This window comes from Besnoitia besnoiti, chromosome IV (genome assembly GCF_002563875.1).
Source record: "Besnoitia besnoiti strain Bb-Ger1 chromosome IV, whole genome shotgun sequence".
NCBI classification, from domain to species: Eukaryota; Apicomplexa; class Conoidasida; order Eucoccidiorida; family Sarcocystidae; genus Besnoitia; species Besnoitia besnoiti.
The window spans coordinates 3430339-3444734 of NC_042359.1; the positions used below are offsets into that span (position 1 = coordinate 3430339).

At 58.1% G+C, this 14396-nt stretch overlaps 2 protein-coding genes across 2 annotated transcripts; one reads left to right on the top strand and one right to left on the bottom strand.

The window, feature by feature from the left end:
- Positions 1–1279: 1279 nt before the first annotated feature.
- BESB_056050 (putative integral membrane protein) lies at positions 1280–5255 on the top strand (the record flags this gene model as incomplete). Its single annotated transcript, XM_029364040.1, has 6 exons — positions 1280–2218; positions 2678–2892; positions 3289–3368; positions 3739–3881; positions 4390–4591; positions 4975–5255. 6 exons carry the CDS (start codon positions 1280–1282, stop codon positions 5253–5255), a joined length of 1860 nt encoding a protein of 619 aa, XP_029219963.1.
- A 2342-nt stretch (positions 5256–7597) lies between these two features.
- On the bottom strand, positions 7598–13423 carry BESB_056060 (uncharacterized protein; the record flags this gene model as incomplete). Its single annotated transcript, XM_029364041.1, has 9 exons — positions 7598–7735; positions 8158–8265; positions 8729–8916; positions 9195–9387; positions 9828–10678; positions 11044–11113; positions 11561–11875; positions 12030–12469; positions 12619–13423. 9 exons carry the CDS (start codon positions 13421–13423, stop codon positions 7598–7600), a joined length of 3108 nt encoding a protein of 1035 aa, XP_029219964.1.
- Positions 13424–14396: the final 973 nt, after the last annotated feature.

Consider the following 14396-nt stretch of genomic DNA (forward strand, 5'->3'; position numbering starts at 1 on the left):
CTGCAGACTGATTTGCATCTACTCCAGAGCTCTCAACGAGAACTTATCGATCCAGTGCAGCCTGAAATTTAAAAAGCGAGCTGGTGCTTCAGACAGTAGCGAGGGTGTCGCGAGCGCCAACTTGAACGGTCTCACGGCCCCCCCCATCTCCCTTGGAGCGTTTAGTGTTCCCCAAACCTTCGTGGATTTTATCTGTTCACACCTTATGCTGGCGAGCGACAAGTTTTTCCCCGAGGAATGCCCTAGTCACCATTCTTTAGAGATGCCTGCGCGCTGCCTACTCAAACTCAGCTCTTTTGGAGGGAGAGAGGGAGGGCGTCTTCGCGGCACGGAAGAGGAGAGCTGAATGCCAGAGAACCCGTGCTCCAGAAGCTGCGTCACGAATCCGCCCGCACTTCAGCCCCCTGAACGAACGCTAGCCGCGCTGCTGTCCGTTCTTCGTCTGTCGTCGCAATACACCTACTGGCCTGCTGACCGTCCTGCGCGGAGTTCTGGAGCTCCCTGTACTGGGCTTTCAGCTCACTTTCCGATTTCCTCGAGTGTTTTACCGTCTGAACGAAACCCCGTTGCGGTAGAGACTTGGCCGTTTCATCAGCAGGCCGCCTGGGAAGCACCGGCGGGCTCGCAGCGCGCGGCGCCGAGGGTGAAATCTCGTGCGTCTGCGCATGTGTGGTGTAGTCAGTGGTTTTGTCGTCAAGTCTGCTTCCGCGCAGTCTGCGTTTCTCGACTTGTTCTTCACGGCGGGAAAAGCTGGAAAAAGGTGGCCTCGCCGAGTTGGGAGGCCTCTGAGTGGCGGGCCTCGCCACTGCCGCGCTAGAAGGGAGTCAGCGTGAGCCGGCTCGTCTGCATTGCGGGACTCTCTTCTTCCTTTCCATCCTCCGGCTCTATTTTCTCTCGCTTTATACGCTCAAGAGGCTTTTGTCCGCCTTTCTTGCGTCTAGGACGGCTCGCGCGCGCTGCAGGCTGGGTGCAGGGCCCCGGCGGTGGTCCCCCCGGCGCCTGTTTGACGACTGAGGAGTCCTTGTCGGCTTCTCGGGTACGCGACCGAGCTCGCCCCGGTCTACGGAGAACGTGCTGTGTATGCGTTTTTATGAGAAAAGGTGGGAGTCGCAGCCTCGTCCTTTCTTCTTGTCTTCTCGAAGCGTCTTTTGTACGGCCTCCTCCTCGGCCCCAATCTCCGCGCGACGCACGCACCGGCGCCGCGGTTTGCCACGGTTCCGCTTTGTTTTTGTCGCGGACAACGTCCATCCAAAACATAACGTCGCTCGACGCAGACAAGATGCCGTCACGCTTCTGCGCGTCTCCGTGTGTGGAGGAGGAGGCGGACTCGCCGAAAGTCATTGCCTCGCTGCCGAGTTCCGGGGACTACGGGAGCTGCGGCGGCGCCAACGGCACCAAGAGCATCGGCTCGTTCAGAGAGGTGACTGCGGTGCCTCCGCGCCCCGAGACAAAGTCCCTCTTGGCTCCTCCGTCCAGTCGTTTCTCGAAGAAGCGCCTGCTCGGAAAGAACGCCAAAGGGTTTGCGGAGGACGAGGTCTCGACGATGCCGTCGGCGAACCGCGTGTTGAGCAGTCTGATCGCCATGCTGCAGGGCGTGGAGGTCCTCTGCAACTTGGCGATTCTCTATTTGTATAAAGATGACTTCAAGCTCGATCCAGCGGTCATGGGTGTCGTCATGGGCGCGCTGAAGGTGCCCTGGACGGTGAAGCCTGTCTGGGCGATGCTGAGTGACAACCTGCCGCTCTTTGGCTACCGCCGAAAGTCCTACATTTTCCTCGGGTCCTTCTTCTGCGTCTGCGGGACTGTGGGCATGGGGCTGATCGGCTGCACCAACATCTGGCTCGCGACCAGCTTCCTCTTCCTGTATTTCGTTGGCAGCGCCATGTGCAACGTCATCGGCGAGGCTCTAGTCGTCGAGGCAGGCCGGAAGGACGCGTCAGAGGAGGGCACGGCGAAGACCGTTTCGGCTTTCTTTGCCTTCCGCAAACTCAGCTTCGCGATCATGTCCTACTTGAGCGGCCTCTTGCTCGACTACATGGACAAAAGATACGTCTTCCTCCTCGCCACGGCGCTCCCGCTCGCGGTGTTTCTTGCCAACTTCTTCCTCGTCGAGCCCTTCACAGAGGTCCTCCCGCTCCGCGAGCAACTAAGGCGCCTCATGAGGGTGGTGCGCAGGCCCGCCCTCCTGCACTCCACACTCTTCATCTTCATCATGATGGTAAGCCGCGCTGCGCCTGGGTGATTCGTGAGAGAGCCGAGCCATTTCGCGTGGTTCCTGCCTCCGCCCCGACTGGGTGAGACGCGCTCTGCATAGCAAACCCCACGCGCCGCCGCTGCGTGCGCCGCGGTGTCTGGATGTTTCCCGCGCCGCCCCTGCCTGACTGTATGACGGCGTTCTCCGCGTAGGAAATGGGCGCATGCATTCCGTCGCCCGTCTCTCCGAGGTCATTTCACACGGGGCGTGTCTCGCTTTCGGTCTTCGAACTGGTCAACGTAAATGGCGTCCAAGACGCGTGCGACAGTGCGATGCGCGCCAAGAGGATGTCGGGGGGCTCGTTTGCGTGTTTGTCGAGGAGTCTGCGATTCTCTGCTCGCCAAGCAGCTACAGTCACGGCTGGAAAAGTGGTTTTTGTTCACTCCTTGCGAATCCTTTGGCTGCCTTTGATCTCTTCTGCAGAGCACGCCGTCTGCAGGGTCGATTATGTTTTTTTTCATGACGAACGAACTAAAGTTCGGGCCTGAACTGCTCGGTCGCATGGCGCTCTTTCAGTCGATCGCAAGCCTGGTCGGGATCCTCACCTACATGTGGTTTTTCAGCACCACGAGCCTCCGCAAGCTGCTCTTGGTCTCCACGATCGTCGTCACGCCCTTCTGCTTGCTGCCGATCGTTGTGTAAGTCCTTTGGGGGGACACATGACGAGACTCTCTTGTGGCTGGACGAAGGTGTGGTGGGGGGGGGGGGGGGACAGGCGGGGGGTAGAAGTCGTCTGCAGGTCTCGCGCTCGCCGACTGCGCACTACGCGTCTTTCGGCGCCGGGAGAGGGACGCTCGAATTTCCACGAGGGAGGACCTGTTCCAAGGCCCGGGGGTATCAGTTGACTGGAATAGGGTGTAGACACTGGTAAATCCACTTATATATATATGCGCATAGTTCAACGGTGAATGCCTGCCGACCGTTGGGCTGCACGGGTAGCGAGCAGGTTTCTTTGTTTTTTCTGTGCGGGAGGGCGCACGCGCGTCTCACATCTGCTTCTTGTTCTTCCGGACTTCTTTTTAACTTTTTTTCAGCGTTCAGCGGTGGAACGTGCTCATCGGCATTCCGGACACGGCCTTCGTCGTGACTGACACGGTGCTCATGGAGTTTGTCGGTAAGTCGCTTCCATTCACCCGCTCTTCAGCAGTACGTAAAATAGCGAGCAATCTACTTCCTCGGTTAGCACAAGCTGATCTTAGGCACATCATTTGTTAGCATCTTCGGGCAAAGAAGCGGCGGGAACAGCTAGGGGGCAGAGCCGCGAGCTAGCGTGCAGCGCTCTGTGAAGGATTCGCCGCCGTGCACATGGGTGACTCATCGGGAGATCACCGTCTATCCACGCTCGCGTTTTACCATTTGAACTGTCGTTTTAGTGCTTATCTTACGCGTTGCTTGTCCACAGGACACGGCCTGCGTGTGCGTGCACCTCAGCCTCAGCTGTTTATTTTTACTTTTATGTGTGCTGTTTCCTGTTTTTTCCTCAGGAGAATTCCAGGCAATGCCCATTCTTGTTTTGGCTGCGCGTCTCTGCCCGCCGGGACTCGAGTCGACGATTTACTCCTTCCTGCTTTCGGCGTACAATCTCGGCTTGGGCTTGGGCTCGCTCATCTCTGCCGGCCTGACTGCGGTGAGTCATGGCGCGCCTCCAAGCCTGTGTCACTTCCGTTGCAGCCGTTTTTGAGTACCGGACCCCTGCTGCTGTAGACCTTGCAGTCGGTTCCCGCTGCTCGGGTGCCGGCTGTCTCCTCTGTTGCTCGCTCGCTCTTTCCGTTTTTTTAAGTTCTCTTTCGGGTGTATACCCAGCGCACATTCGCCGATCAAGCTGGTGTTGAGGCCTCATATACGCGGTTGCAGAGTTACGCCGTTTGGGGATCTCTGTCTTTTTGCGCACACACCTGCGGCCTTTTGACGCCCCGTTTAGGTGGCTGATTGTCTCCAAGCTTCGTAAACGGACTGCAGGCCTGGTGTTTGACTCTTGACGCATTTTGTGGATATTGTTTCGGAATGCAAGCCACCTTGTGAACTGCATTTTTGTGCGTTGATGGAGGGCCATCCAGCGTCCATTCGAATGCGGCGGGGGGTCGCTCTGCACATCCCATTCCCGCTTCTTCGCCGTGTGGCTCGCTTTCCTCCAGGCCTACGGTATCTCCGCGACGAACTTTACGAACCTCAGCTCGCTCATCGTAGTCTGCGCAGCGACCAACTTGATTCCGCTCCTGCTGATTTGGATGGTTCCTGATCGCATTCCCGCGATTGAGACTGCGGAGCTGATCGACCCTTTCGCGATGACGCCCACGGCGCTCTCCGATGCGGAAGACGACGAGGACAGCCTCGAAGGTAGGGCGAGCGGAAACAGCGAGCCGCGTCGCACGGGGGGCCGTCGCAGCCCGCGGGACTTGGATCAGGGAGTTTCGCCCCCAAGACGCGATGCTTTCTGCACGCCGAATCCCTTTCTGCTGTGTCGCCGTCTGTTCATCTGCATCTTCGCTGCTCTTTTGACTGCCGTCGGTGTTAGGGGACTGAGCACACGCGTATGGATTTCTACTTGCATGCGCCTCTTCGTCGAGCAAGGTCGCATGTCCTGGTACACAGTGTGGGCCGCCCCCGCGTTAGGTGCTGCAAATAACGTTTTCAGAGGAGGCACTTTCTCGGTTTTCCTCCTGCAGCAGACTGTGTGTGGAAGCGTCGCTCGAGTCCCCTTTTCGTTTTTTTGTCTTCAGCTTCCACGCGCGCCAGCTCGGATGTCGAGAAGGGCAGCACGCGGAACCGGAAGGCTCGGGGGCTGCCGACAGACAGCGACAGCACGGATTCGGAGAATCGCAGTTTGGCCTCTGGCCCCTTTTCTGCGGGCAGCTCTGAGAGGAACTGTGGCGGCGCGGCCTCCGACGAGGAGACAGGAGACTGTGGGGCGTTGGCGCCCGACGCGGTCGTCGCGGCCGCGATGGAGTGCGGTGGGTCTGGCGAGTGCGTGCCGCGGCTGCGGAGCCACAAGGACTTGTAGGCGACGTGGTCAGCGGGAAGGAGACGAGCAAAGGATGCCTTTCGCTTCTCGCCTGATGCATTCTTTTTGCTTGGATCGCCGCACGGCGCAAAGCCTCATAAGGCCACCGGAGCCGCTTGAAGCGAAGTCGCTCGCAGTTGAAGGCCAGTGGCTGTGCATGCCCTAAACCCCCCCTAAACCCTGAACCCCAGCAGGTTTTAGCTGCGCCCCACTTCCCTCGGGCGGGAAGAAGCACGTCCTGCCAGAGACGCGTACAGGCTGCCAGACAAAACATAGCTCCAGAGGGACAGTGAACCTTGGAGGGTTTTTTCTCTTGTCTGCATGCCCGCTTGAGATATTGTTTTTTGAGGCTGAAGACACAGCACCTGCGGCTACGAAGACACGACACGGCCATTTCGGACAAGCATACGCCGAACACGTGGATCACGTCCAGGTGCGGGCGTCTGCGAGGCCGTCGCTTCCACACAAGGAGGGGCGGGGAAGGCTGAGGACTCTCGTTTCCACGAAGATCGCTCGCGCGATGCTTCGGCTTCAAAAGTGAAAGAGCCGTAACATATCTTCCTATCCAAGCATATACGTCCATGCTTATCATGTGTGAACCCTTACGTATATTCCCCTACAACTCCATACATACACGTATGTTTATCTAGGCAGTTCAGTGTGCACCAGTGCTTTTACCTTTCCTTATTACTCGTGCATATAGCTACGCGAGTCTAGAGGAGCGCGTGGCGGCTGGGGGAAGCATAGGATATCCCACTTTGTAGAAGACGCGCAAAGGAGGCGCTGGAAATTTGCATGAGGAACGCGTGAAAAAGTGGACGGCGAGGTGCTTCATTTTCGCGAGGTTGCGTCTTGGGCTCTCAGCGCCAAAAGATTGCAGACAGATGACGCGCGGGTTTGTCGAGGGGTAGTCGCCACACAGGCTACTAAACCCAGGAAAACTTCATGTCGGTTGCGAGGGGTTGAGACGCCTTGGAATGGAGCGTCTCATATATATATATATATATATGTATACACTTATGTATTTGTATTCATACTTGCATGTATGAATGTGCGTACGCTTTGTGTGCGTGCGAGGGTGTGCCTTTTCCGCACATCCTTTTTGTTTCATATGCGTGGGTGTTGTCTGAGGCATCCCAGAATTTCTCTTTCTAGCTAGATCTCACCACTCAATGCAGCAACACAGGGCAGAGACTGGCGAGTTTGTTCGCCGGATATTTGTGGGACTCCTATCTATCTCGGAGTCCCGGCTCGGATGCACTTCCGTGTCGCCTGCCGCTCGACCGACCTCTGTTAGGGGCGCCGCGCGCAGTTGTTTTGTGCTTCACTTGTGCAAAGATACAAATGTGTGTCCTGAATATAAAGCGTTCTCGTCTACACACTCGAAAAACGCGGAATCCGCTCAAGAAGGGGCCTGCACGCGTAGTGGACAGACAGGACGTTCTGAAGTTCGAGGCCGTCTGAAAAGAGAGCGCTGACCAGTGCCCGACGCCTCGCTGGTGCGAGCACGAGACTTCGGGTGCTGCGATCCATCTTGGGAGCTACCCAGCTGGATGCCCTTCAGCACACATGTAACGCATGCATGCGTTTCGTTATGACTCGTGAACCCAGGCTAGATGCGAGCCAGCATTCGTTCTATCCCACACAGCGGACTCGAACTGCGCCTCTGGCTACTTGCTCTCCGTCGATCGGTTGAGGCGTTTTTTGCTTCCCTGTCTCGAAGCCCCCTTGTCTGCCTGAATATCTACGCAGCGCCAGTGAAAAAGACTCCACGAGCCTGTTCCAACACCGCGGAGGCAAATCCACGCACACACGTGCAAATACCACAGAATCGTGAGTGTACATATATATACATGTACATTATATATATATATATATGTTAACTATAGCGTTTATATATATACATATATGTGTATCGTTAGCAGCTTGCGGCGCGCGGTGGCTTTGGCAGCAAAATGATTTTTTATGGAGGCTGACCAGTTCCTTCACGGCACACTAGCGATGTTGAGGAATGCAAAGCCGCTGCGTGTTGCATTCTTTTTCGAGCTCCTCAATTCCAGTGGGCTGCAGCTTGCGCACACGACAATGAGCCGAGAGAAACAGGATGAGCGCGCGACCGCGGCAGGGCCGTCGAGTGGAGACAAGACAAGCCAACACGCCACGGGGCGACCTCAGCAGAGGCGAAAATCAGATCAGGTGAAAGTCAGTGCGCAGAGAAACGAACAGGATGGTGACGGCGGAGAAGGTGCGACAACCGAGAAAGCGGGCGCGCACCGCTGCAAGGGCACCCCCGGCGAAATAAAAGAAAATTAGGGGCAAAAAAGAGATTGGAAGGCGACCGCCTACAAGCGCGCCTTCGTTCTCTGCTTCCGGCTTGCCTTGGAGTCCCACGCCTCGAGCAAGGCGTCTCTCTCCGCCGGCCCCAGATGCTTCCTGGCCATCTGCAGCGGTGGCAAAACTGCGCCGACGCGGACGTTGATCTGAAAGAAAAAAAGATAAAACCAAGGATTTGCGCGCATGAAATATCACAGAGGGGCTACGCTGGGCATGGAGAACACTAACAAACGGAAAGCGCGAGTCAAATCAGCTAGGGGCGACAACGATACGCAGATCCTTTTCAGACGTAGAGACAGGAAAACGGAAAACGGGACTCTGAAGTTTTAAGCAAAGTGCCGCATTTTTCTTCGCAAAAAACACGTTATTTTCACGCTGTGGCTTGGACAGCAGGACGGCTCCTCCACCCCCTCCCGACGCGCCCGTTTTAGGTCCTCTGCTGTTCCCAGCGCTCCTCGTTGCCTCGCTCGATTCGCGTGCAGCGTCCCTCTCTCCCCTCCTGTCGCGCGCTCCTGGCGTGCTTTTTTTCCGCTCGCTCTTCCTCTGTTTTTCTCTCTCTTGCACGCACCTTCGGCGCGATGAGCCGGTTGAACACAGCCGACGTGTTCCACTCGGGGCCGGTCGGGTGCTGCAGCGTCGAGTCGTATTGGTCCTTCGCCGTGTAGGGGCGAGGCAGCTGCGAAAGAGAAAAGTGGCGGCGAAAAAAGAGTGGGAAGAGAAAGCGAGCGCGGACAGACAACGGCATACACACTGACGCGAGGAGGCTCGCCAGCCCTCGGCTTGCAGCCATGACGACGCGAGCGAGCCCATCGCCGAGGCGCGTTCGCACATGCAGATGCGACTCTCTGCGCGTAGCAGTCGAATCTCGTCGCAGACGCCACAGCCGCCCTCTACAGGCGCGTATCGCGTGTCCTCCAAGGCGCGCCGCCACAGCCACAAAAACCCGCTACCCTGGCGAAGAAAACGCGACAGGCAACTAAAGCCCCTTCCAGATGTGCACCTCATATACATACACACATACATACATATATACATATATGTATGTATTTAGGTATGTATGTCTGGATGCATGTATCTATGTCTGTTATGTATATCTTTATCTCTGCAGTGAAAGATCTGGGTCTGCATCGCTTGCGCACCTCTGGAACGAAGTATTTCGCGGCTTTGCGGTCCAGCGTTTGGTTGATGACGACAAGCGGACGCTTCTTCTTGTTCTTCTCCTCGGCCGGCGCGACACTCTTGGCGGCGGCTCCAGGTCTTCCGCGGGCCTTCCGCGCGCGCACGCCTTCGCCGTGCCAGACGCCCCACCCCGGCAGGGCGTCGCTGACTGCAGAAATTAAACGCCGCGCAAAAAAGACTCCTCGTGCGAGCGCGCACGCCTCAAGCGTCTCCCGCAAGGCTGAGACGGCTTACACCACGTCTACACCGAGATTGGTAACACACTTCGTGAAGTGCTGCACATGCAGGCACGCAGAGGCCACCCTTGTGTGGTGCATACGGGTCGCTGCAGCAGAGGCGATTGCAGCGCTCCACGCAGTCGTCTATTCGCATATGCCAACGACGCACGGTAAACGCCTCGTGTCGGCCGTGTGCATCTTCGCTCACCAGCTGCCGCGCCGCCGCCGTTTTCTTCTTCTTCTTCGCGTTGTTGGTCCTGAAAGAACTCTTCTTCCGCATCGTCGTCGCACACGAAAGCCTGTCGAATAAGGCGTCTCTGAATCTCGCGCGCGTCCTCTGCACCGCTCTCCACGGACTCGTCATCTGAGGACTGCGCCCTGCCGATTCCGTCGGCGTCGAGCTGAGGCGCATACTCGCAACGCCACGCGCACAGGGGATGAGTCGAAGAAGGCGACTGAACGCCTCACGGACGCGACGCAGACATTGGCGTTCCATACATGCCTCGCATCCAGTCCCCAGTGACAAAGTACCCGTTGCCGCATTCACGGACGACAAAAAACTAATTACGTCGATATGAGCAATTTTGCATGCGTCAAACCTGTCTTCAGGCCTGACAGCCCGCGTGTCTCGCTACGCCGCGATCAACTGCCGTAAACCCTCGTCCGGCAGGAAAGAGACCTCCATCGTTCTCTATGTCTACATATCCACGAAAGAACGAGCCCGTTTGAGTGCGCGGTTGCAGCAGGCGTTCGACTGCGCGGCTAGCCGAACGCCCTCTCACTGAAGGCCGCCTCTGCAGCCCTATTCGCCTCGCCGCCACGATTTTTCTAAGCGACTTACGAGAGCCTCCAGCTGTTGGTGCGTAGATTCTTGTTTACGCGCTGCTGCGGCCTCCTTGTCGGTTTTTCTCTTTTTCTTGTAGGGCTGCAGCCAGGGGTTCGCAGCCTCCATTTCTTGCTCGAGTTCGCGCTTTTTCGCGTCCGCGACTTCGGCTCTCTGCGCCTCCTCGCGGTCGCGCCAGGCGCGCTCGTGCGCCTTCCGCCGCTTAAGTGTCTCTTCGGCTTCGCGTCGCGACTCCTCCTTCTTTAGCTCGGCGGCAAAGAAGGCCTGGGCACCTGCCGAGGAGCCGAAAGGCTTCTGCTCCGCGTTGGGCTCCACCTTCGCGTCCTCGGCCGCGGACTTCCGCGCCGGCTCGTCCTGAAGCTCGAAGAAGTCCCACTGACTCTCGAGTTGTTTCTCCGCTTCCTCAACTGCGGGGGCGTCGAGGCGCCGCTTCTTGTTCTCGAGGAGATCCTCCTGCTTCCTACGTCGCTCGCCCTCTTCGGCGCGCCGCTCGCCCTCCCTCGCAGCCGCCGCAGGATCGTCGAGCTCGTCCACCGCGCTCTCCAAGTCGCTGTCGCCCTCGCCGCGGTCGCGGGCGTTTCTGTCCCCCTCCTCTGCGTCGCTGCCCCCGTCGTCTGAGGCCTCCTCGCCGGCCTCAGCTCTGCGCACACTCGAGATTTCCTTCCGATTCCGCTCGCGTCGCTGCTCCACGCCCCTGCGCATGAACGGCAGCGCCAGGAGCCCCTTCGCCGGCAGCGCCTCCTCGATTTCCTTCTCCTCTCGCGCAAGCTGCCGCAGCAGCTGCGCCTTCTCGCCGGCAGACAGCTCCCGCGCCTCGTCCTCGTCTGACGAAGATGACGCCTCAGACTCTGAAAAGACACAGAGACTCCAGAAAAAACATGTAGCCGACGGGCTACCGGGCCGAACGAAATCCCCAAAATTCTAAAAAAAATGTTTGAAGATATGGTATCACGCATGTGTGAGCGCCTAACAGGCGCACAGACTCCATCAGCTACAGGAAGACAGGCATCACCACCACACATGCGCAGGCGCGACACAGAGTCGCCAACTTTCGCGCGCAGAACAGCCCGGACCGCTTCCTGTGGATAATTATAGAGAACGCGCGACTGCGACTCTGTGGAAGCAAGTGTGCCTCCTCTGTGCGCATGTCTCGGTGCATGCGCCCGCGTGGACACGCCGAGCGCGAGCTCCATTCTCAATGCTGGCGACGTACCTGACTCGGCTGAAGCTCCTGGGCGACTCTTTGCCAGACGCTCCACGGTTCGTCTCTCGTCCACCTCCCGCTGGAAAACGAAACACACATCGTGTGTCAAACAACACTGTCTCTGCATATCGGCATTCACCGGTGTCCACACACTTCTACGTGTACGTATGTGTAGATATATATGTGTATAAATATGTGTTTATACACATCCACGCATGCCATGAACCGCATGCAGGCCCGTAGATATCGGCCTGCATATTTAAGGACTCTCCACTGGATTTGTCAACATGCGCCTTCCTGCACGACAGGGTTTAGGCCTTCGGGGACCCTAAACGTGAAGAGAGTACGCATGCGCAGGCGAACGAAAGACATTGGCTTTTCACCGTTTTTCTCGAGCCCCGCTTCCTTCATATCCAGCAGCGGCTCCTAGGCACGTGGCTCCGGAGTCTGCCGCCTGCGATCTCGCGCGGAGAGGACGCGAGAGGCGGCTGCACATGGAACTTGATGCGCACTCCTGCGTCCGTACCTGTTTCTGTCTGCTGATTTCTTTTTGAATGTCTCGGCCGCCGAAGCGCGCCGCGACGGCGGCCCATTTGGTCCGCGCGTTCTGCTGTCTGAGCATGCGGATTTTTGCGCGTTTTTCTTCGAATTTCTTGCGCAACTCCTCCGCGAGGACAGGGTTCTCGACCTCCAGGCGCTCCATGATCTTCTCCTCCTCGCGCTGCTCCGCCTGCTTCCGCTTCTTGCGAGACACTTTGCTCTTGATCTTCTTCAGGCGCCGCGCGCGCCGCTGCTCGCTGAAGAGAAGGAACTTCAGCCGCGCCACCTGGCGCTGCTCCGCCTGCAGAGAAACGCAGCTCGGCGGCGGACCGCCTGCATCGCAGCGAACTCGCGGGGAAACACAACAAACACACGCGCTGCCTCCCCCCCTTCGCCCTCCCCCACGATTCTAACGGCGAGCGCGACCTCGATATCGGCAGGACAGCTCGTGGTACCTGTCGCTTGATAGGCTCAGCGGGACCGAGGCCGCCGGCGACTTTGAGGCTTTCGTTGGAAAGGCCTTCTGCGTTGACAGCCGCGAGGAGAGCGTCTTCGAAGTCGTCCTGCGACTTGAACTCAGAGATCGCGTGAGAGAGAGACTTGACCTCCGCCTTCGTCTCCGCCCCCTCGCCCAGCTGCAGCTGGACGGCCTGCTGGTTCCGCTGCACAGTCGGCGTCCACTTCCGCGCCGCCTTCGCCGCCTCGGCGTACGCCAGCGTCCGCGAAAGAAGCTTCTGCTGAGAGTGACCCAGCGGCTCCTGCACAACGTCCCGGTCAACCGCCGACTCTGCCGCCGAGCTCCGCGGCCGCGCGAGAGACTCGAGCTGCTTCCGCAGGCCGCTGTGGCTCGCCCCCGACAGCGAGTTCAGCAGCGAGGAGAAGGAAAGGTCTGCGCCTGCACGCACGCCGCGCGCAGCACAAGAGAAGACAAAACACATCGCCGACGCGGAAAAAAAACGCACCTGCGAGAGACAAAGGCGCACACAGCGCCCAATCGGCCTAGATGATCTTCTGTCGTGGGACGAAAAGCGCGAGAAACCTTACTGTCATCGTTGAGTTGCGCGTCGTCTGCCTCGCGGCCTTCGTCACCCGAGGCTTGCGCCGGTGGCGCAGCACGAGCTTTTCCAGTTTTCAAAAGCGAAAGCGCGTGCTCGGAGACGCCCTCAAATGGATCAATTTCTTCTCCTTCCTCTGTCTGCTGCAAGCGCTGCAGGGACTTGAGCAGCTTGTCGGACGCCTCCTCAGGCTTCTCGTCTTCCGACTCAGAGTGATCTTCGGAATCATCTTCTTCTTCGCCTTCTTCTTCTTCCCCCCCCTCTTCTTCTTCCTCGCTTTCTTCTTGCTTAAAAGAATCCCACTTATCTGATGTGAGATCTTTCATGAGCTGACAGATGGAAAGCGCGTCAGAAGCTTCCTTATCACTCGATTTCGCGCTCTTTCGAACCCCTGGTACCTCCCTACGCACATCTGCGCTCTGCTTTTTTTCATCAACCGACTCCTCTCCTTCCTCGTCTTCCTCTTCGTCATCTTCCTCCTCGTCGTCTTCCTCCTGTTCTTCCTCCTCGCCATCCTCTTCATCGTCGTCGCTCCCTTCGTCATCTTCCTCCTCGTCGTCTTCCTCCTGTTCTTCCTCCTCGCCATCCTCTTCATCGTCGTCGCTCCCTTCGTCATCTTCCTCCTCTCCTCCGTCTCCTGCCTCCTCCTCTTCAGCTTCGTTGCCTGTGCGGGCCGATGCCAGCCAGGGGTTTTCTTCTTCCACCTCGATTTCGATGTCTTCTCCCTCTTTCCGTACTTTCGCGCTGGAGGTTGGCGGCGCCGCGCGCGCGCCCGCTCGCTTCTTACCCGCCATGCCGACCCGCGCCCAGGAACCACAAAAGAGAAATCACATCAAGGAAGAAAGGAAAGAAGAATGCCGAATAAGGGGGAAAGGGAAACCGCCAGAACGGACGCGAGCAGGCGGAGGCGCGAAGGATGCCTCAACGTCTCTTTGAGGAGTAAAAGTCCCTCTTCCTCGGACCGCTGCAGATTTTAACTCGCGAGCGCATGCAGCGGCGAAGAGACGAAAAAGGATAAAAAAGGAGACAGGATACCGGAAGCCCACTAGAAACACTCGCAGCCTCAACGAACCTCCTCCCTAGCCGGCAAGCGGACAGAGAGACAGCCAGACACAGCGCCTGCGGGCAAGCGTGAGCTGAGACTTCTGTCAAGCGACCAGAAAGCCCACTCTGCCTTTTTCTTCTTCCCTCGCCGAGATGCGCCCTCTCCGCTGCTGCCTCACGTTTTCCGTGAGTTCCTGCGCAAAGAACGCTGTCACCCCGAGAGCGCGAGTCACGGAATAGCCACCGAGTCAATTCGGTTTGGGCTGCGGCTGGAAGGCAATCGCCGGCAAAAAACATCTCTCGAGACGCTGTTTGACGCTCTGAGGCGCGGCTAGGCCTCGTTTGTGCGAGGAAAGCCCCGAAGGCTGGCGAAAATCGACGCGTGGCCGGCGCCTAGGAAATCGGGGCTTGCATGCACGGCAACGACAGCGCGGGCATGCGCATGCATTTTTTTCCGTCGAGAGAAATCTCGACGGCCCCCACACAGCGCTGCGCGCGCTGAGGGACTCTCGACCCGCGGCGGAGGGCTCGCGGAGGAAGGACTCCTGGGCGCGTTTTCGCATATTTTTTCGGTTTTTCTTGCGTTTGTGGCGCCCTGAGTCGAGCTCGCTTCGTCTCTCGAGTTCTCCCCGCTTTATCGGCGCCTTTTCACAGGGCTTGCGCTCGCGACGAGAGACAAGGCAACTCGGGGAATCGAATTCTGGTCGCCGCTCTGTCCCGCCT